The following is a 23957-nucleotide window of genomic DNA, read 5'->3' as shown; positions in this document are numbered from 1 at the left end:
CTGCCAGTACTGGCACTGCCGCTGCCCGCTTCACACACACGGCACGGTCGGCGGTGAAATGATTGAATGACTCCACCGAGCCAAATGAACTATTTTCGCTCGATGCCGGAGCATTCCTAGACCTACGATGACTGAGGCTACAACGTAGTCGTCCTCGTCCCTATCTGTCAGGAAATATTTGCAAGAAGACACGCGCCGAACACACGACACGAGTAAAGGCGCACGAGTTCAGAGCGGACGGAGGATTTGGCGACATGGCCGACCCTGACGGCAACCTGCGCTCAAGAGCGACGGGCAAATCCACAAGGTCGGAAACGGGCAAAGTCCTGTTCGAGAATCCGGCGGTTGCTGCCGCAGAGGGCGGTGATGCTGGGCCTGCTGAACCTGGCGTTGTCCTACCTATATGGAGTTCTGGCTCTGCAGGCACAGATAAGCAGACGGCGCAGAGCCCTGAACAGCCGGCCGCCCCCTCTCCAGGTAAACGCGAATTACGATAAATGGAGAAAAGAGGAAATAAATATGTATCCGGGATGCGTGTTGGTGTTGATAAGAAGGATAATCCACAATCTGAGTCGGGATTTTACCGTCTTTACTGTGTAAATATGTGATAATATTATGATCAAAAAAGGGTTGACTTCATGCAATGCAGGACAAACAGTACACTTACGTACCTGTTTCTGTTCGGTTAGCTGGTATTCTGGGTATGCTTGGCATTGTAGTATTCTGGCTATTTCTATGGCCCTTGCACCCAGACCACAGAGCATAGTAGTACATTTGGACGCTTGCACTTTGTTTTGGCCTCGGCCGTGCAGAGCGAGGGGTCGCACCGCCAACAGGTGTGCCTCAAGGTTCACTCCGGACATCTGCATGAATTTCAATACGGGTGCGCATTGACCTACTATTCCGAGCCACGCCGTCAATACTAATACCTGTCGACCTCAAAGTCTGTAGGATATACACTGGGATGTACGTGTACATGAATGTCATAGGCGGGTACACTTGGCCCTGGAGAAGGGCTGCATTAAAATGGCTAACATTCCGCGTACTGTTTTTCCCCGATTATAGGTCGCACCTTTTTACACTAAAAATCAAGAGTGAAAAGGGGGTGCGACTTACAATCGAGCACGACTTACTACTGAAGTCAATATATCAAAAAAATGTGCTCAAACCTGGAAATGGGGGTGCGACTTATAATCGAGTGCGACCTATAATCGGGGAAATACGGTAAGTGCCGGCATCGGTGCTTCTACTGCTGAGCGCTGAGTACCGTGACACACACGTCCAAGTTCAGTCGCTTCTATGGACTTGATACATTTCTGATACATTTTTTGAACGTAGATGCGTGATCTTCCACAGGAGTCCCAGTACAGAGAGAGAGAGTTTTCCAAAGTCTGAGTTTGAAACTCCCAGCGGTACTCAGAACTCGTGCAATGTGCACACTCTCTACAGCATGCTTAAATCCCCTGTCTGTGAATTATATCTGCTACACACACAGTCTACATATCTACGGACTCGCAAACTCCATTGTAGCCCTCCTAACGAGTGCCTGGTTAGAACAACCACATAATAATTATTCCCGTAGCTATGCAGAAGACGTTACTTCAGTAACGTCTGGCGCTAGCCAGGGTCCACACAGCTTTAATTTGGTGTTTGTTTGTGTGTTTGTGTCATGCCTGGCGCTATCCCGTATATGTCCCGTACCGTACCATCAAACACAGCTGGCCACATACAGCTGGCCGCAATATTCAAATAGGGCTTTCAAACGCAAGATCATAACGTGAAGCAACTTGGAAGAATGCGTATGAATGCGAAGTGTATGGGGGAATGCATGTAGGGCGATAGTGCGGGTTCGAATCCCAGGTATTGCCTGAAAAAATAGGAGAATTGAAAAATTTATAATATCCCTTTTCTTTTTTTGCCGTCATTAAGTCGGTAGACGGTGTCGTATTACCCTCGACCGTACCTGTCCCGTACCTGTCCTGTACCTATCCCGTACCGTACCGTACAATCAAAGACGGCTGGCCACAATGCATATCCAAATAGGGCTTTCAAATACAAGATAACGTGAAGCAACTTGGAAGAATTAGTATGTATGCGAAGTGTATCGGGGGATGCATGCAGGGCGATGGTTGCGGGTTCGAATCCCAGGTTATGTCTAAAAACAAAAAGTAGAAACTTATAAGAATTTATAACATCCCTATGCTTTTTGTCTAGGTCATCAAGGCAAAAAAGCATAGCGTAGGGCCCTGAGCTTCCAAGCTCTCTCGTTTAATATGATTGTGTTTTTGTAGGGCAAAAACCTCTATACATATTCATTAAATTTCTGTACCTGGCCTATTCTCGTGGTATAACAATAATTTGTTTATTGTTGCACCCGGTTAAATGGCCATGCAGGATATGTAGATTTTCGCAGCAAAGACACCACATTCAGGGTTCTGGGGGGGGGGGCACTCCCCCCCCCCCCCCCCCCTGTGAAAAAGTGGCAACCCTCTACTCATTAAATTTTGTTGATTTTTTTGTTTTTTAATGCCATTCAACGAAAATGCAGTCGGTAGTCACTACTAGTAGAGGGTTCATAAAGCACATTTGTCTGGGATGAAGTCGGGGGGGGGGGGGGGGGGGTGCCACCACCGTGGCATGGCAAGACAATTTTGGAAAATGGAGAAATGGTTTACGGGTAACTGCTTACTTTTTAAAAGAAGCTTGGTGTTAGGATAAGTGTGAATGCTTCATTTAGCAGATGTTCCTTTTCTCTTTCTTTAGATCACACTGATGGCGTTGAAAGTGTTCGGATTTTGGATCGCCTGACCTCGCGCCAATCACAGATGTCAATTCGAGGCGCAATCACTGGCGATGTCAACTTCTCCTGGCATCATGTTACCGTGGAGATACCTGAACAACCCAAGAAGAACCTGCCGGCCAAGACTATTATTAATGACAGTGAGTGAAGATGGGGAGCATTGGAAATTGGGGATCATGAGGAGTTTTTGAAATGTGTGCATGTGTGTGTGTGTGTGTGTGTGAGAGAGAGTGTGTGTTTGTGTGCGTGTGCACGCATGCGTGTCTGTGTTTCTTGTGCGCCCTAGCGCAAGATCACATAATTGTTCACTGCATTCAAAAGTAACAATGAACAATTTGAATGATGATCACTGTTACTCTTGCTACTGTCTGTTCTGTTATCATGACGTTCCTGTTTGCGCCGTTATTATGCTGTTCAGCACAGTGTTCTACCGTAATTACAGTTTTAAGTGACCGAATGTCATCTTTTTGTTAGTCCTACCACTTCTCACACCTCGTCCATGCACCGTTTTTGTTAATGTTGTACACGTCGACGTGCGAGCATACATGTAGGTGTGAGCTCGTGTGTGAGTGTGAGTGTGAATATGGGTGCGTCGGTGGGTGAGCGGGTAGGTGTGAGCCTGCGCATGCGCCTGCGTGTGTGATAGATGTATCACTCAATGATGCTGCTCTGCTTTTATCATGTATAACTTTCTTGGAGACAGGAAGTGTGTCAGGGAGAGAAAAAAACTACAAATCTCATCATGAATAAGAATTCCGAAATTCATGAACCAGCTTTCGGGCATTCTCTTCAAATGAAATACAAGCAACCAGAACCAATGAAACATAGGGATAAGTAGCATCACAAGGGTGGTAGCCATTACAACTAGGTGATAAATGTAGCGAAGAATTTACGCACAAGGGGAGATAATAAAAAGGGGAAAGAGAGAAAGAGAGGGTGAGAAGTGAGACAAGAGGAACTACAACGGACACTGTACAAAGACAAAAACCGAATGGACACTGCATTACCTAGTGGGGTCAGGAGTGTCAGTAGACAACTTGAGAGACTTCACCTTTTTCTTTTGTTTACACAAAGGTGGCTGGATAGTGTAATTATAAATAGCTTCTACTGAAGTAAAACTTTCAGATGGACGAGACCACGTACACGGGTACGTGACAAAACAGAGAAGTGTGTCTATTTAGAGGCTATTAATTTTATATTTACACTACCCAGCCATCTTTGTGTAAACAAAAGAAAAATGTAATATCTCTCAAGTTGTTTACTGACACCCCTGACCTCACTAGTTAATGTAGTGTCCATTCGGTGTATGTCTTTGCACAGCATGTGTGTTTAGTTCCTCTTGTCTCACTTCTCACCTTCTCTTTCTCTCTTTCCCCTTTTTATTATCACCCCTTGTGCGTAAATTCTTCGCTACATTTATCACCTAGTTGTAATGGCTACCACCCTTGTGATGCTACTTATCCCTATGTTTCATTGGTTCTGGTTGCTTGTATTTCATTTGAAGAGAATGCCCGAAAACTGGTTCATGAACTGCTGAGTTCTTATTGGTGATGATGATGAAGAGTAGCTTGAGATTAGTGGGCGTTTTTATCGTGTATGGCATAGTCATACTCCACCTTGTGTTCTATGGTATAAGTCCACCTTGCCAGTTTTTCCTTGATCCTGATGATGGCTCCTGGCGGAAAGTTCGAGATACTGAAATCGTGCAGCAGAGAGACCACTTGTGTTGATGATGGGGCAGGGTTTCCGCATATTATGCTTTTAATGAATTGATAATGCATATGTTGTATGATGTAAGTCCACCTCAATATTGCAGGTGTTGTTTGAAATTTGAGAACTGATACCAGTGCTCTGGTGCCTCATTGGCTGTTTTTCATGGCATTTCTTTACAGTCAATGGTGAGGTGAAGGCTGGCTCGCTTCTGGCCATCATGGGTGCAAGGTAATACCTCAACGTACAGTAAAGTCTCTTTTCTCATTCTTTGGTCTGAATTTTGTCATGGAAAAGCAGGCAAGAAACATCTAGAGAAAAATTTAGAAAGATGTTCTCGAATGGTTGAAAGTTCCATTGCATTGGAGAAAGAAAATAGTAGCAAAAATGCCGCTTTTCTTCAACCCTTTCTCCACGTCATGATGTGGCTTGTTGTTACCCCGTATTTTCTCCGACTAGCAATAAATCCACACTGTTTACTTTGATGTCTTCCTTTCACCCTGTCACGCTCTGTGTTCTAGCTGACTGACGCACATCATAATCTTGTTTGAGAAGTTGAAGTGGGACTTTCTTTCGTAGATGTGGAGCTCATGTGGGATACCATGTGGCATAAAAAATGTATAATTTTATATCCAATATTCACTAGTTGAGGATATAGAAAAGGGAAAGGTCTGAAAAATTTACTGTAACCACCAGCACTCGGACGAGGGACCTTTGCTTGAGGCCAGCAATGCTCTAACCACTGGGCTATGGTGTAGCTGTCATCCAAACAGAGAGAGACCGTTCAGCATTTTCTTCAGACTTTGAAGCTCATGCTTCCTGTGAAACTACACTGGCTGGTGGGACACAGCCATCACTTTTATCAATTCTACTTATGTCGGTGTATGTATGCAAACGTATATCATGTTGCCCGTAGCGGTGCTGGCAAGACGACTTTCTTGAACCTGCTGACGGATCGCACTGCCAGCGTCTTGCACGTCAACGCCACTCTGGCCATCAACAACAACACCGTGCAGGCGGCGGACATTCGCAAGATATCCTCCTACGTCCAGCAGCAGGACTTGTTCTTTGGCAACCTGACTGTCATTGAGCATCTCAGGATCCAGGTAACATAAACCGTGTGCAGTGCATCGGAACACAGTACTGGTGTAGATAACTATAATTATTACAGTTCATTTATCCAAAACTGCCCTAACAAAATGTACCAAAAAGTAGGTCTAAAACCCATTTACTAATTTAATGTGGGTTTTTGTCATCCCTCTGATCAACTAGTACAATACAACTACAGTCAAACCTCGTTAGGACGAACACTGATAAGGCGAACTTTCCATTAGTACGAACTAAGGCCAATCCTATGGTTGGCCAGGCATCAATTCAAGTCAAAATTATTCGTTTGCGACGAACTTCTGTACAGCGAACTTTCGCGAAGACGAACTATTTTCAAGTGTGATTTGAACAAAGTTAGTGTGGTCATGTACATGTAGTACGAACTTTCGGTCCACGAGCGTGCGCGTGCGCTGGCAGCCTTTTTTCTTCTTCTTTTCAATAGTCGAGGTCATATTGTACGTACAGTGCAAATTGTTTTCAAGCGTGTTTTGAACAAAATAATCAGTGCGTTGTACGAACTTTCGACACAGTCGTGATTCATTGTCTTTGTCATTGTACTTACATGTACCTGTTTCTGGCTTATGCTAAGAATAACATGCTTCCCATGTACCACAGCATGCACCTTCACGTAAATACAATCCATCTGATATGCATATCGATTTTTTGTCAGATCTGGATAAGAAGAACTCCCGATAAGACAAACAAATTTGTTCAGTCCCTTGAAGTTCGTCCTAACGAGGTTTGACTGTATGTTTTGTTGACAGAGTTATGGTCGAAGTCACAGTGGATAATTGGATGCTTCTTGTTTGTGTGTGTGTGTGTGTGTGTGTGTGTGTGTGTGTGTGTGTGTGTGTGTAGGGGGGGGGGGTTGAAGCCCTCAAGTAGACGTGTTTGGCAAGTGTAGCTTGTAATTTTCGGCATGTGTGCATTCGGTTTGGCTCTGTTCCTCTTTACCAATGCTTTCTGGTTCATACACTCTCTTTCAACAGGCATTGCTGCGGATGAATAAGAAGCTGTCGACCGAAGAGCGCTTGGAAAGAGTTCGTGAGGTGTTGGAAGAAGTGAGTTTAGTGTTGGGGATTTTGAATAATTTGCGATTAGTTTGGATGTACTGTGACAATAACAATGCCTCAAATGCTTTTCTCCTGGTGGGGCTCTCACACTCTCTTTCTCCCTCTCTCTCTCTCTCTATCTATCTATCTCTCTCTATCTCTCTATCTCTCTCACTATCTATCTCTCAATTTATCTCTATCTATCTCTCTCTCTATCTCTCTCTCTATATATATCTCTATCTCTCTCTCTATCTCTCTCTCTCTTTCTCTCTCTATCTCTTTCTCTCTCTATCTCTTTCTCTCTATCTCTCTCTCCCTATCTATCTCTCTCTCTCCCTCCCTCCCTCTCTCTCTCCCTCCCTCCCTCTCCCTCTCTCCCTCTCTCTCTCTCTCTCTCTCTCTCTCTCTCTCTCTCTCTCTCTCTCTCTATTGAGGTGCGTTTAAATTTATTCTCCTTTTCTTATTATTTCTTTTCTATAATTTCCCCATATGAGTTCCTATCAGTTGCTGTGAACACCTTGAGTGGAGAGCGCTTGCTCGAGCGTTGAACCGGGTTCTTAATCCACCATACCCAGTTCGCAAGGCTGGGCGGGGTTGTGTGCAGGCTTTCATTTCATCTTTTCTTATTATTTCTGCTTTTTATCTCATTACAAAAAATTTGCGCTTTTTCTCCATCTGCGCATAAAATCTAGACTGACAACCTGCTTGTTAAATCATGCACCTGCTTTCAGGCATAAAAACCCTGTTGTAGAGGTCTCAGTCCTCATTTGTTACACTTACCTGTCTTTATAAATGTAGCTTACTCTCTCACTATCTCTTTTTCTCTCTCTCTCTCTCTTTTCATGCGTACAGCTTGGCCTGGCAAAGGTGACTAACTCCTTCATCGGTAGCGTGTCTGGTGGTGTGCGCGGAATATCCGGAGGAGAGCAGAAGAGACTGGCGTTTGCAACAGAGGTGGGAGCATGACCATGACTTGAAGAACAGACATATGGCACGGTAGAAATGAGACTGCTTCCTTTCGTGGCAATTTAGCGACTGGCCAGTGGAGATGGTTTGTATTATAGGCTTGTCAGTTTACCGCCGCTATTTTGTTGGGTCACCGTGTACGCAGACGTGATTGGTATAGCTTCCAAGGACACCATGCCATTACGGCACCCTCAAGTTCAGCGCCAACCAGGTGAGCGCGACCGTTTCGGCGCCGTGAACCTAAGCGCCGAATCTTACAGCGCCAAATATTTCAGCGCCGCATACTTCAGCGCCAGTAGATAAGCGCCAAATATCTCAGCGCTACATACGTCAGCACCAAATATCTCAGCGCCAAATACGACAGCGCGACCTTTCTCAGTGCCACAGATTTCAGCGCCATGTATCACAGCGCCAATTTGTTGACAATACAAACTAGTACTTTACATGTCATGGACATCACCTGGCACCTGACTTCTCACTGTACTTAATCGTGCTGAACTTCTTCGCGCTGCACTCCTTTGCGCTGTAAATTGCCGTGCCTTTACTTTTGGGCGCTGAGCTGCTGCTGCTGCTGCTGCTGCAGTACTTTACCGCGCTGATAGTCATGGCGCTGAGGAAGCTGGCGCTGTGAAATGAGGCGCTGAAGTGCTGGCGCTGAAGTGCTGGCGCTGAAGTGCTGGCGCTGAAGTGCTGGCGCTGAAATGTATCGCGCTGAAATGGTGGCGCTGAAGTGCCAAGTCGGCCTTCCAAGGTACCAAATGCTGGTATAATTCGAGTGCTTGCTATTATCCGATAGCGCTGACCCTGCCTCCATACGTGTTTACTGCAGGTGCTGGCGGATCCTCCACTGCTATTTGCCGATGAGCCCACGAGCGGCTTGGATTCGTTTGCTGCACAGAGCGTGGTGCAGCACCTGCGTGGCATGGCAGAGTCCGGTCGTACCATCCTCTGTACTATTCACCAGCCGCCCAGCGAGGTGTTCAGCAAGTTTGATCAGTGAGTCACATCCGGATGTCTGTCCCATTGCTTCCTGACAGGCCAGGCATTGTCTGGTGACTGTGTGCAAGAGCACGCGTGCGTGCGTGTGTTTGCGTGAAGCGGGTAGAATCAAGCACCTGCTGCTCTGTGCCCAAAGCATGCATACTAGTACATATACATTATATGAACACACAGAAATGTGTGGACATCACACAACTGCATTGTAGAAAGAAAGGGGGGGGGGAGGGCTGTCAACTGCCAACCGCTCTATTCAGTTGCTATTCACGATCTGTGCATGCACTGGATTGCTGTGTCTGATGATGGGTGACCGGCCCGAAAGGTCATAATTTCTTCAACTTCATAATAAAATAAATTTCAATGCAGCGCATGCGCAGATCGTGAATAGCAACTGAATAGAGTGGTTGTCAGTTCACCCCACCACCCCACCCCTTTCTTTTTAGAAACGCACAGGCACAAACTTAAGGTAAGCACAACGCAGATAGGTAGAGCGCTGTACAGTAAGATCGGGTGCCGAGGAACACACAAGGACACACTTGAAGAAGAATTTTAAAAGAATGCCAAGGCACCCGGACGAGTGCAACATTATTCATGAACCCAGCTGATACTGTAGGAATTTGGTGCAGTCTGCTGTTATCCAGCACTAGGAAATTAACCGACCCACATTTATGCTTCATGTGGCATGGATTACTATGTGTGACGGGATGAAAAAGGAAAATCTGGCAGGAAAATATGATGTACATTAATTTTATACTAAAGCTAGGTCTACCCTATTCGTAAATTCCCCTTTCTTTTCCTCCTACTCCACGTGGCTCCAACTGCCTCCCAGTGTTAGACAAGCTCCAGATATGCCCAAATTCCGTACCCTCGTCAGACACCACTTCAGTATCTCCCAGTAAACAAAATCACAGTCACCACTTCCGCTGCATAGCTCGCTGAGCATCCCATTGCTTTGTAAGTTGCTAATCCCTCCCCACTTTGTGTACGTGCTCTTCATTTTCTTTTTTCTCTTCTTCCGTGGTTGGTCTCACCCTCTCCTCAATTCAATTGGCTGTCTTCACATGCCACGAGCGCGAGGTGCAGAAATAAATATATAAAATAAATAAAATTGATAATATGTAGAAAGTTCATTTTTCTTTTGAATATTTACGCACTCATGATTTCCTCTGGGGCAGCCGTGAAAAAATGCCATGTAGAAAATATTGGGAATTTTCATTTGCGCAGTCATTTCGTTGCTCTGACTTGCTCGCAAACTATGTTGTGTTCTGTGTGTGTGTGTGTGTGCGTGCGTGCGTGCGTGCGTGCGTGCGTGCGTGCGTGCGTGTGTGTGTTGATCATGTGTATTCTGTCGACAGGCTGCTTTTGCTAGCGGAAGGGCGCACGGCGTACCTCGGACCTCGAGGCGGTGCAGTCTCCTATTTCTCCAGGTGAGGTCACCACCTCCACATGTTTGGAGCTGGATTTTGCATGCACTGTGATTGGCTCATAGCCAGTAACTTTCAGTATTCACACTTGATTATAAGTTGCACCCCCTCCCCCTCCACACCTTGACCTTGACCTTGATCTTGCCCATTGCGTACGCAATGATAGCGAATGTCGGAAAGTTCAAGTGAGAACACGAGCGCAGAACTTGGCATGTCGTTTCAGGTCTCCTGGTCGACGAAACGGCCTCCACACACACACACACACACACACACACACACACACACACACACACACACACACACACACACTTCCAGATTTAAGCCATGTTGTTTCAGTATATTCACATACTTAGTAAGTAGGATGTCACACTCGATTCTAAACCGCATCCCATTCTTTGCTCAAGAAGCTTAGTGTGCAGGTCAGACCTCACTATAACGACCCTCGCTAGAACATAAACCTCGCTATAACGACCCCCGCTAGAACATAAACCTAGCTATAACGACCCCCGCTAGAACATAAACCTCGCTATAACGACCCCCGCTAGAACATAAACCTCACTATAACGACCCCCGCTAGAACATAAACCTCACTATAACGACCCCCGCTATAACATAAACCTCACTATAACGACTCCCGCTAGAACATAAACCTCACTATAACGTACGAAAAGTGAATGTCCCTGCCGAAACCGCATCACTTCTGTACAAAATTTCCTCGCTATAACATAATCCGCTATAGCGTAATTTCAGCTATAACGCACTGTTTGCAGGGTCCCGAAGCACGGACACCTCACCATAACATAAAAAGTCGTATGAAAATGACGCATGTACACGGCATGCATGCGCTTCTCGCGACAAGTTCGAGGCTGAGCTGTCCACATGGTCCACCTCGGAAGCAGGGAGTATTTTTTTTTTTTTTTTTTTTTTACAATTTTGGTCCCAAATGATCCCAAGCCTCTTGTACGGGCAAAAGCAGGGAGTAGTAAAAAATACAGGTATTTTACTACTCCCTGTACATGTGTGTGTGTATTTTACCCCTAGTCATATCACATGTACACGTACAGTACACGCACTGCATGACTCTTGCTACCCCTTTGCTGACAAGCCTGTAGGCCCTGTACACATCTTCGCTAGTTTACATCATCATACCTGTATGTAAAACAGTACAGGATTCGGTAAGTGAAGAGCGTCATTTTGACATACATATGCATATTGGTGTGCCCAACTCACTATAACATAAACCTCGGTAAAACATAATGTTCCCATCCCCCAGAGATTACGTTATAGCGAGGTCTGACCTGTAACAAGATGCAACTTATATTCAGAGAAATACGGTACAACCTTTTGAACCTGCTAGAAGGATGAAAGTCAGAGTGCTCAAACGGCGAGGGAAACAGCGAGCTTTGCGCCAGAACAGGTAACTTGGAAAATTACCCGAACGAGAGCTTTCGTGTTGTGCCTGTTTACTGCCGTTTTCAGCATTGGTTACTCGTGTCCGAGTGGTTTCAACCCTGCCGACTTCTACATCTACACGCTGGCCGTGGTGCCCACTGAGCGTGAAGCATCCAAGGAGCGCATCAAGGTACTTATGGTCATGGCCGGAGGCTCTAATCATGTTGCCCCATGTTGCCCCATGGATTCCATTCTGCATCATAACCTTCAATGCAGGTTTTCTTTTTAACCAAAGAGCGCATCAAGGTACACCGTGCCATGGCCAGGCATAGGGGGCTGACTCTCCAATGGCTGGAGGTGTTGCCCGTGGATTCCATTGTGTTCTGTATCAGGGGCATCGGAACCGGTGCGGCAGATGCGGCCAAAGCCGCACCAATAATTTCATCTTGTGTTTTTTATGCAATGGAATATGGGCTAGTTGAGCCCAATTTTCCCAGGGGAGGACCCCTGAACCCTTGACCCATTCATGGCCGCACCAATGTCAAAAACTTCCCGACGCCCCTGGGTACTTCAATGCCTTTTGAAAATGGAAGCGCTGAGTTAGCCTTGAACCGCTTAGTAGCTAGTTGCATCTGACTCCTGATCATTCGGTGGTGTCATCCCATGGGAATAGAAAAGAGTGGTTGACCTGCCTGCTTCACTGATCCGTAACTCTAATTCTAATACGATGTATACTAGTACAGCATTGACCAGAGGGGAGAAGGATAGATTGCAACTAATTACAAGTCGTGTTGTTGGGTCTTGTTATCGGTATCAATCAGAACGCTTTGAGCTGTGTTGAACAATGCTTCATTTTTCATTGTGGTGTAGTGTTCACAGCGAACACTGGTCACAGTCGTTGTAATGCACTGTGCATGTCTAAATGAATGCCTGGCGAAACCCAGCCGAAAAGTGGGGTTCAACTTTTTACGCTAGGATACGGCTGCGATGTTTTCATCCCAGCTATGTACTGTAGGTATTATGGCTTGAATGATTGGTTTGGTGGCATCGATCAGGACTCGGCTCTCTGATGAGATCTTGCATGGTCAAAACATCTAGTAGTAGATTGAGCCGATCAATACGAAGTGCATGTGTATGTCATTCTCCGCATAGGCGATAACTGACAAATACGTGGACATTGAGAAGCAGCAGGGTATCCATAACCGACCGGCACCAAAGGTAAGACTTGCAAGCGGGTGCTAGTTTGGAGGCGGCCACCAGCTTAGTGAAACCTGCAAATGTCTAGGGGTCAGAGTGGTGGGTGTGTATGTGTGTGAGTGTGTGTGTGTGTGTGTGTGTGTGTGTGTGTGTGTGTGTGTGTGTGTGTGTGTGTGTGTGTGTGTGTGTGTGTGTGTGTGTGTGTGTGGTGTGTGTGTGTGTGTGTGTATGCGTGTGCATGTGTGAGTGAGAGTGTGTGCGTGCATATAATTATTATATTATGTGTGTGTGTGTGTGTGTGTGTGTGTGCGCGCGCGCGTGTGCGTGTGTGTGTGTGTGTGTGTGTGTGTGTGTGTGTGTGTGTGTGTGTGTGTGTGCATGCGTACATGCATCTGGAGGCATATGTGTGGGTGTGCTTGCATGCTGGTGTATATAATACAACTGATATACTGAACTGCACACTGCCTGTTGACACAATTTGAGTCACTCTGTTGTATTTTTGCGTTCTGCAGCCGTCAGCGCGTATTACGAAAGCTGTGCGTGAATTGGGGTAAGTTCAAGCTAGCACCTAGGCTAGGCGTTTTTGCGATACGGTTATCGAATACATGGACCTGTTCAGCGCTCTAAGCCATATCCAGTAGGGTTGGGGTTTTTCTCAACTGATCACCAGCCAGTTCTATTATAGGCCTGGCACATTGGATCCATGAGGGTAATTGTGTATTCTTGAATGTGGAACATTCCACAGGATCGGAACGAGAACTGTAGAATGAGGCTTACTTCTCAGTTGCATGTGTTATTTGCATTTTGCATGTGTCCTGAAAGCACCGGCCTAAGTTTCTTCGATGCGTTGGATAAGAAGTTTGGTATCGCTCAACTGTACGGGTTGGTTCACTTGAGGCCTTTTTACTTCACCCAGTGTGCGCTGCCAAATTGCAGAATGTATGAGCAATACGTGTGAGTATAGCGAGGTCAAGAATACAATGGTCAAACACCCCTCTTCACGGCCATCTCTTGCAGGTGGCCGTGTTCGGTTGCTCCTGATCAAACCTACATCACTGAGCAGAGCTTTTTCGGCCGTCTCACCGTGGCTTTTGTGAATCTTTCTGTTCCAGACATGAGCATGGAGAGAGCTGGTGGACTCAGTTCAGAGTGATAGGGAAGAGGACGTTCCTACTGACACGCCGCAATCCTATCCTTATTCAAGTCAACATTGGAACAACTATTGTAAGTTTGCTGACCGATTAGCCAAGTTGTCCATACTAGCACCTGTGCTCCTCCAACCTCTGATGGTAGTAGCAGTAGTTTTTTTTGTTTTTTGTTTTTTACTGGGCGAGTCCCAACAGGCTACGGCCTTTTTTACTGGGAACCCTTGGTGATGATGGCATTGACTGTAACATAGTGTGTCGCTTGCAGCCCCTTGAAGCAGCAGATGGTGAAGAACAGTGACATTGTACTTCGAAGTATTGGTCACGCAGCCTTGGACACGGCATACATGACTTTTTTATTACTGCCACATGCCAGTATAGCATCAGGCACCGGGCACTATGCTAGGAAAAGCCAGTATAGCATCAGGCACCGGGCACTATGCTAGGAAAAGCCCAGAATGACAATACGGTGTGTAGGTAGGCATGATTCGAGACCCAAGCACACGGAAAGAAACAATTGCCAGCTGTTATGTCTTCTCACGTGTAAATGTATAGCAAGACTCCCCCCCCCCCCCCCCCAATCTCTCCGTACGGTAGGGTTGATGTTTGAATGTTTGAATTATTTCTCTAGTGTTCCTTAATGTTGGTGTTCTTGGCATGTTGTTCAGATGACAAGCTTGGTGATGGGTCTGGTGTTCTTTGGCATGTTGTTCAGATGACAAGCTTGGTGATGGGTCTGGTGTTCCTGGGCATTGGCAGTGAAGGCAACATTCAGCAACGGGTACAGGGTGTGGCCGGCTCTATGTTCTTCGTCATTGCTCTCACTGCCTTCACTGGCGCGGGCAACATTGTGCAAGTAAGGAAGTGCTCTAAACAGCAGCTAGCTGTTTGTTCTGTTTGGTCTGTTTGTTCTATGTGGCATGGGACGTTAGTGCACAGGATTGCAATGCTGGTGAGTGGATGGTTGGGTGGGTGGATGGTTGGGTGGGTGGAGAAAATAAGTACAGGTACAAAGTGTGTTTGCGTGCGTTCGCGTCTGTGTCTGTGTGTATCTGTGTATGTGTGTCTGCATCTGTGTGTCTGTGCATCTGTGTATAGTTATAGAATTGTGTGTCTCTGTGTGTGCGTGTTTGTTTGTGTATGTTTAATTGTTTATGTACCGTATTTTCAGGAGTATACCGTACTCACGCGATTAGTGGCCCTGGGGCACTATTTTTTCAATGTCCATCACAGATGGAGCACTATTAACCCTTTACGTGCTGGCCCATTTTACTCCAGCAAACTGCAGTTCCAGCACACTGACTCTCCTCGTGTCGTTTTCGCGCACAGGTCCGAACGAATTTTTCTCTCAATTCAGTTCACCTTGATGGATTTTGGTCATCCTGGGCTTTTTGGAAAGAACAGGACGAAGCGAATCCATCCTGGTAGCTCTAATCTCAATACGCACGGCGGTGCAACTTCTACGTCCTCTCGAAAGTACCTCACGATGCCCCGGAAAAGCACAGGAACTCGATCTCACATTCTTTTTCGGTTTCTTGTTCCAGTTCAGCCGATTTTCACGATTCAAACTGCGCTGCAAAGCTGAGATCCACGTGCTTCCGCTGCTGTCCATTACGCATGTGCGGTGCCAAAGGGAAATCTCCTGGCACGCAACAGAAAACTGCGACCGCATGAACAAAAAAATTCACGATCGCTCAGTGCCGTGAATTCCGTGTTCCCACTGTCGCCACTCCGTCCATCCTTTTCCTATCGTGAAGACCTTTATATTGCTGGAAAGCTGAGCGCAATACCTTTCCAATGGTGTATCGATTGTAGCGATAGACTAATTTTTGACGGAGTTACGAAAGTTTGTACACTGATCTATGCACTGCGATGTACTGCGCAAATCTCATGACGTCTATAGACGTCATTAGTCGCTTGGTGTCGCGTACGCGAGCTTCGCGATTTGAATCTCGATTACTTAGTTATAATTTTACTACTTCCCTTTTTCACGTTGGCTCTACGCGATGTCATTTGCTTTTCCCAGCTCCGCTTGTGAGGCGCATGTGCCATCCTTTTTCGGGGCTTTTTGACTTTTGCTGAGAGAGAGAGAGATGTAAAGATAGAACCTTGAAAGTAATTTAGACCGGGGGGGGGGGGGCACTATTCAAGAGAGGGCTCTATTTTTTCACTGGCTCTTACTCTTAGAGACTGGGGCACTATTCGAGATAGGGCACTATTCGAGATAGGGCACTATTCGAGAGAGGGCTCTAATCGCGCGAGTATGGTTAGCCGCACTGGAGTATCAGCCTCACTCCCCCCCCCCCCCCCGTTTTGCCACGAAATACAAACATCTAAACCTGGTTTATCGATGTTAATTTGATCATCGGAGTAAAAGCCGGACCCCTTTTTTGTGTGAATCCTGAGCGTCCAAAGTATGGCTTATGCTCCGGAAAATACGATAAGTGTGAGTGTGTGTATGTGTGTGTGTGTGTATAATTATGTGCGTGCGTGCGTGCGCTCATGTGCATACATATTACGTGTGTTAATAGTACATGTACTGTTATATGTGTGTATGTTTACACGAGTCACAGAAAACCACGCGCTTTGATTGTCATAACTTAAAGTTTCATGCAATATAGCAATCTTCAGACAACTGATTACCTAATCGTAATCAGTTGTCTGAAGATTGCTATATGGCATGAAACTTTAAGTTACGACAATCAAAGCGCGTGGTTTTCTGTGACTCGTGTGTTACTGCTCTGCTTCCACATTGAGCACTCTATCGAACCGGAGGACTCCGCTCTCTGTGTGTATGTTTATGTATGTGTTGGTGTGCAACTGTGCATGCATGTGTGTGTGTGTGTGTGTGTGTGTGTGTGTATTGTGTGTGTGCGCATGTCCACCCACGTGTGTATGTATATGTGTATGTATGTGTGTGTATGTATGTGTGTGTGTATGTCTGTATGTATGTGCGTGTACATACAGACCGTGCCCGTGGAACGTCCCATATTTTTACGCGAGTACGAGAACCGTATGTACTCGCCGTACGTCTACTTTCTGTGTAAGTACGTGTCAACGCTACCGCTGAACATCTTGCTGCAGCTCCTGGCCTCGGTCATAACCTACTTCATGTTCGGACTGTCCAGCATCGCCGCTCGCTACTTCATCTTCTACGCTCTTGTCAACCTGACCGTGATTAACTCCGAGTCCATCGGCTACATCATATCGGCTGTGGCCGGAGACAACGTGGCGGTAGCGTTTGCCCTCACACCCATCGGTATAGTGCCACTGATGCTGTTTGCCGGTCTGCTGCTGAATCTGGACTCGACGCCGCCGTACTTCATATGGCTGGAGTTCATCTCCTTCATGCGCTGGGGCTTTGAGGCGGCCATGATAAACGAGTGGAGAAACGACACCCTCGGTAAGTACTAGTAAACCATGTTGTGTGACTACGTGATCAATTTGTGCTGGTGGCTGGTGACGCAAGTTGGGTACTTAACTGGTACCTGAAATAGCCTTCGGAAATAGCTCATGTTGCATGCATGCTGTAGTAATTCTTTCACGACTAAAACTCAGGTGCCAGGGGGGGGGGGGGGGGGACTGTTTGATGGATGTCCGGTATGAACTGGATGGCAGTCGTGAGACAGTCAAGCATCAAGTCAGCAGGGAACACGCGCCTCCCACGAACGGAGCAAACGAATATGTAAATCTTGAAGTTGTGATATCACTACTTTACTGCCTGTTCCTGTGATGTGCAGGGGAAGTGCACAGGCGTCCATCCTTGAGGCATGCTATGCTTGTCAGTACATTGTACTATGACTGTACAGTGCTCTGAGTTAGTTAGTCTACTCTTGTGGTGTATGTACTGTCAGGCCCACCAGAAGGTGGGCGAAGTTGGTCCGGTTTGGGGGGGGGGGTGCGGGGATGTTCGCCGGACATTTTTTGAAAAATCCGGTCCGGAATAGCAGAATTTGGCCCTTTCACAAGTTTTCAGAGCCTACTACAGGGAATAGTTTTGCATGGATATCAATGTACAATTTATGGCCTACTATGGGTGACTGTACATGTGTATGCGTGACAAAGTGTCTGAAGTCTTTGCTTCAATGTATGCATGATCGATAATGCATGTACATGTACCCAGATATATTCTCCCTGGTTTTAGGCGAATCCCAGGGGGTGACCTGAGCTAGAGTCGGTCCGGTGACAACCAGACCAACCGGACCGGTTCCGGCGGCCCTGACTGTATGTGGTGTAAGGTAGTTGGTATCTGTGTGTGTGTGTACTGTATGCAGTGTAAGAACTTTGGTATCTCTTCAATATTTCTTTGCAGAGAACTGCACGGGTGCTGTTCAAGTGTGTTTTCCTAATGGTGCAGCGGTTCTTAGGTCCTACGCTCTGGACACGGTGAGCTAGCACATTAACCATGCTAACCTCTGACTGTGTGTGCGTGTGTGTGTGTGTGTGTGTGTGTGTGTGTGTGTGTGTGTGTGTGTGTGTGTGTGTGTGTGTGTGTGTGGTGGTGGGGGGGGGGGGGGGGGTATTAATATGCGTGCACATGTGTGTACGTGGATGTGCAGCTGTTTAGGATCTAATCCTAGGACTAGTGAAGTGAAGTAGTTTGTCCCGCCAAGCAGTTGTCTGAAGTATGCAGGTCACTTGTTGCCATGGTTTGCACTTCAATTCTATACATTCAAGCTGCGTGAATGAGTTCAGCCCACCACCATCCGCTTATCTGCAGAGGAGAAATCTAGTCTAGCCTCCCGTTTGAGCTGTAGATGTATTGGTGGGAATGTACCTGTGTCATTGTGTATGTGTGTGTGCGTGTCTGTGTGAGTGTATAATATATGCGTGTGTGTGTGTGTGTGCGTGCGCGCATGTGTGTTTATGTTTGTATGTGTGTGCATACACGTATGTGTGTGCATACACGTATGTGTGTGTATGTGGGTATGTGTCTGTTTTTATGATGTGTTTGTGTGTGTGTGCATACGTGTGTTTGTGTGTTTGTATGTGTGTGCATGTGTTTATGTGTATGTATCACTGTATATGATTGTGTGTGTGCGTGTATTTATGTGTGTGTGTATACGTTCTCATGTTCGTATGCAGGAAACAAGCACCATAGGTGACAACGTGGGTATTCTCATCGGCCTTGCTGTTGGCTATCGCCTAATTGCCCTTGCCATCACCATGATCACGCTACGTGTTGGAGTGAAACGATAAGAAGCACTGGACACCTTCCACCTTCACCCCACGGCGCAACATCACACGGCATGGCACATTGTGAGTGCTGCCTAATGTGCGTCACTGTTTCGAATCTAGGCAATGTGTGTGTTCTGCACAGTGGGGCACATTGCGCCTCGCTGTGAGATACATTGTGCACTCCTGCCCCTGCCCGTGTTCTCAATATCCCGACGCAGTAGACATTGCATAGCTTAGCACAGTGAGACACTGGTCTAGGTATTGCTTAGCACAGTGAGACATTGGTCTAGGTATTGCTTAGCACAGTGAGACATTGGTCTAGATAGCAAAGCTACCAAGTACCTCCTCACTGTCAGTTTTTGCATGTTTCGAACCATCAGCTTTGCATGTTTGGCAGGCCACTGTCCATCGGTCTACTTCTTAGAGGGTTTTGTAGTTAGTCACAAACAGACCACTAGTGTTTGTAGTTGATAAGTATCAGAGCCGCACCATCCGATACATCAGTGGATTTTTCATTGGATCTCACCAGTAATTCCTCACTCTCAGGCTTATGCAATTGCGCCTAGACCCACATGCTCGTAAGGTTTTTGTCGGTAACAAGGAATAGGCAAACAGGAGACCCGCTAGAACTGCCCACTGACACATGTGCCCACTCGTATTCGCTGTTATTGGAGGGGAGATGTTCTGCTTAGCATTGTCACATCTCTACTGGCCAGCACTGCAGTGATGTGATCGTTAGGTCATGTGCTATTGCTATTCTTGTCAAGCTATGTAATACTTGCTTGCCGCAGTTGTTTTCATTTGTCATCATCTAATCGATGCTAGATGCATGCCTTTTCCGTGCTATGACTTCATTCAAACCCCTACTACCAAACAACTGCAATCAGCAATCCATTTTAGTACTCTGATACATGTCCGTACTATTCCCATACCATTGATTCTTTCCTCAATGTTCGACTGGCATTAGTCCTGATTCATTCTCAGTTTTAGGTATTCATGATCTTTTCGTTTTTTAAATCCTTACACGTCCCATGCTGTCCTGCTGGGGTGCCAATGGGGTGATGTGACTAATGTCCCATTGCGGGCAGTATCTTAAACGTGGTTTTGTCTGCAGGGCAACAGCAGCCGGCTGCTGGCATACAGCTCCACAGCATTTTGCTTCAAAAGTACTGACCAAGTAATATGTGCTCCACTGCACTGTGTATCCACCGACCAGATAAGGTTTAGCAGGGATGGAAACTACTGGTTCATGTAGTCTTTTACGTAAACCGGTGGTACCATGGTGGCGCACTGCTAGAAGTACATGACCCATCACCACTATCACCACTATCACCACTATCACCACTATCACCACCATCACCACTATCACCACTATCACCACTATCACCACTATCACCACCATCACCACTATCACCACTATCACCACTATCACCACTATCACCACTATCACCACCATCACCACAATCACCACCATCACCACTATCACCACTATCACCACTATCACCACTATCACCACTACAGTCACACAGAGCCTGTGACAGAGGTCTCTGCTACGAGCACGGTGGCTCGGCAATGGCCTCTATTATTTTATGTGTTGATATTATAAATTCCTCAATAGGATATTTTGGCTGAGTGCATGAGTAACATAGTAACAATAAGCACGATGATACTACTGAAAGTCCCACAGCAAAGCAGCACACCAAACCGTACGAGGTGTTACAATGAATGCCGCTTACAACACCCGAGAAAGCTAGAGAACCCACATCCCTAGCCCAGGACAGTATCTCAAAACTGTCACACACTCACCACGCGGTCATCATCCAGCTTCAGTTCAATCACTATTCTTTTCCATGCAGATCACCCCCCCCCCCTGGGATACTAGTGCTCTACCCTGAAGCTAGCTGCATGTCAACCATACAGTGGCTACGGTGCACACGCCACCCTTATGTGTTGTAAAACAAAAACAACAAAAAGAAACACAGTTGTACCTGCCACAGCCGCCCGGTCAACGAGAAAGCCAAAAAAATATTTTAGTTTTAAAAGTTACACAACTTAGGGGGTGGTGTGGGCGTTATGTCGACCAAAACACACGCCTAGATTGCCTAGAAGTCCGGTATTTATTTATTTATTTATTTATTTATTCAACATCTCCTGGCCCGTCCGAAGACTGCCAATAAACATGAGAGGTCAGGTGATAGCCAACCACGGCAAGCTAAAAGGGAGAAAAAGAAAGATGCTGTCAGAGAGGGAAAGGAGATAGGGAGAGAAAAAGAAAGGGAGGCACATTAGTAATACATGGGATCACTTCGGATGAGACAGTGTGGAAAGCTGGACTTTGAATTTCCTGATATCCTGGCATGTCTTAATGCTAGTAGGCAGGTTAGACCAAAGGGAGTATGCTGAGAAGAAAGGGGATTTCAAAAACAGAGAGGAACTAGCTCGGGGCAGTGATAAGGCATTGCGTGTTGGTCTAGTGGTAACAAACCAGTTGTACTTGGCAATATGTTTCGGGACTTGGGCTAGGAAGATTTTTTGCACAAGGATACAAAGATGCTGCTGATGTCGGGCAAGAAGAGGGTGCGTGGAAGCAAGTTTATAAAGACAAAGGGAGGCAAATGTTTGGTCTTTTCGAAACAGAATTTTCAGAAGCAAGCGTTGATGTACTTCCAGTCTGTGGAGTAAAGTCTGAGACAACCCGCACCAAGCTATATCGCAATAGTCAAATATAGGCAAAATGTACGACTTAAAGAACAATTTTCTGCAGTTATCATTCAAGTGTTGGCAGTGGGGTTGTAGCATACCTAAGGACGCACTCGCACGCTTGCACACAGACTGGACTTGTGGAGACCAGGAGAGTTGGCGGTCGAGAATAACGCCCAGGTGCTTGTGCTCGTTAACAACTTTAATAGGTGTACTATTTAGACCAGGAAAATACAGAAGCTGAGTGGGGGGCGAGGGAGAGAAGAACATGGCCTCGGTTTTGGCGAGGTTAGGCTTCAGTTTCCAGGTTTCCATCCATGTTACTGTAGCGTTGACCCCGGACTGCATGGAGGCCGTGAGGTTGTCTGCCGAGCTGTCGGAGCACATCAGAGCAGTGTCGTCAGCAAAAAGACTTACATTTGGTACAAGGGCTGGCAAGTCATTAACGTACAGTAGAAATAGGAGCGGCCCAAGTATGGACCCCTGGGGTACCCCAGACACGACTAGTAATGGGTCTGATAGGGTATGTGAGGGTAGGGTACAAATACATGTAGCTGTCCCTCGCCCTTTCCCAAAAGATGCTCGCCACTTTTTTCGCAACTTTCCGTTGTTCAGGAAGTAATCGCAACTTTCTTCTTTTTCGCGAACTATTTCGCAACTTTTCCGCAACCTTGGCCTCATGGCATGGGGTCAAAAGGTCAAGTCACGGACTTCATGTCGGACAAATGCACATTCGATCATTTCTCGCCGGCTTTCAGACTCATTTCAGAGAAACAGTAGATCAATGGTAGTTACGATAATGATTATGTGCATCCCCCTTTCCGTGCACTGGAATGATGTATTATACATGCAACAAGCTATTGTCATTGTGTCAAGTGGTGGTTCACAGTACTCAGTAGGCCAGGAAGGGGTGTACGAGTTTGATGTCGCTGTACTTCTGCTACTTCTGCTCCTTTTTTGTGTGGTTTTTGCGCAAGAACTCTCCCAATTTTACGTTGCGATATTAGCAACTTTTGAGCTTTTTCTGAAAATATGGATGCGATTTCAGCAACTAGCACCTGTTTGGCACGGTTGCGAAAAGCATAAGTTGCGAAAAAATGTGGCATCTTTGGGAAAGGGCTAGCTATCCCAAGGGAAAATCGCGATTCCGCATAATTATGCATATTTTTCTACTACGCCGCGAATTTTGAGCTTTTCTTCCGTGATTTTCCCAGAGACAGAAATAGCACCTATGAAAGACCACTGTGAAGTGACAGGAATGCGGTCAATCACCGCGTTTTGCTTTGCAAAGGTCTTGAAAATCCCAAAATCGGATTTTGCATCAGCCCAAATGTTCAAGTTATTCACAAAGACACAAGCTTCCCCACTCTCTCTCTCTCTCTCTCTCTCTCTCTCTCTCTCTCTCTCTCTCTCCGGCCGTTGGAAAGCGTGCCCTCCCTGCTCATTACACAGACTCAGTGTTTCGGGGAATTCACCCCTAATCAGTGGAGCTTGAGAAAGCTAATGATTGTGCTCTCGGCATCACGTAGTGCTCTCGGATCGAGCCAAACCATCACACTGTAGGTAGGCCCCGTGTAATAATAATATGCCGGCATTTTTTGGAGCATTTTCGGTACAATCCGCGAACCCAGCACTTTGGCCGTTTGGGCTCGTGATGCAGCATTTTGGGGGAAACGGAGCACTTGGCCGTTGTGTATCAAAATTGAGAGAAGAAAAACTTCCCAAACAAGAACGTCACTTCCGCATTCTGTAGGTTAGCTTCTTGTTGAGTAGTTTATCAAAATTATGGTTTTGACCAGGGAGTCGTAAAATACCGGTATTTTCTGACTCCCTGGTGTTGACGGCGTGTGCTGAGGATTACAAAAAAGTGAGCATTTTCCGAGCATTTTCGGCAAGGTTTGGGAGCATTTTCGGCAAGGTTTACGAGAATTTCCCAAAAGCATTTTCGGCAAAGTTTCGGGCATATTACACCGGGCCCTAACTGTAGGCCATTTAGGGACGCGAACTGACCAGTGACACTCCGTTTTCAGCGCGACGAACACCTTGCACTAGTCTATAGTATACTGTAAGAGCAGAAACTAACTTTACTTTCGGTGGTGTTTTATTTTCGGTAACTTCGGTGCCGACAATTTTTACCGAAAATAAAACGCACCGAAATTTTCGGTACAACCGATATTGTATACATGTAGTACAAGTACACCTACCTGGAGAACGGGTCTTACCGAAAATTTCCAGCTACCGAACCGCCGATTTTGGCGAATACCGAAAATATTACACCACCGAAAATTTC

The 23957-nt window shown here is 46.3% G+C and overlaps 1 protein-coding gene across 2 annotated transcripts; it reads left to right on the top strand.

Moving 5' to 3' along the window:
* LOC135830976 (protein white-like) lies at positions 1-19990 on the top strand. Of its 2 annotated transcripts, XR_010556135.1 has the most exons (17): positions 1-477; positions 2764-2940; positions 4693-4741; positions 5427-5616; positions 6607-6678; positions 7522-7623; positions 8465-8631; positions 9987-10058; positions 11535-11637; positions 12600-12665; positions 13157-13194; positions 13757-13868; positions 14505-14645; positions 16757-17192; positions 18102-18175; positions 18875-19257; positions 19290-19990. XR_010556135.1 is itself a non-coding variant. In XM_065343220.1 (16 exons), exons 1-16 carry the CDS (start codon positions 255-257, stop codon positions 18986-18988), a joined length of 2136 nt encoding a protein of 711 aa, XP_065199292.1. In that variant the 5' UTR covers positions 1-254; the 3' UTR covers positions 18989-19990. The 2 variants fall into 2 exon arrangements, 1 of the variants encoding a protein (XP_065199292.1); XM_065343220.1 differs by having other exon boundaries at positions 18875-19990.
* Positions 19991-23957: the final 3967 nt, after the last annotated feature.

The sequence above is a fragment of the Sycon ciliatum genome, chromosome 1 (assembly GCF_964019385.1).
Source record: "Sycon ciliatum chromosome 1, ocSycCili1.1, whole genome shotgun sequence".
In the NCBI taxonomy this organism is placed as follows: domain Eukaryota; kingdom Metazoa; phylum Porifera; class Calcarea; order Leucosolenida; family Sycettidae; genus Sycon; species Sycon ciliatum.
The sequence above is the reverse complement of the archived record's forward strand: the minus strand, read 5'-3'. Positions and strand labels throughout refer to the sequence as shown.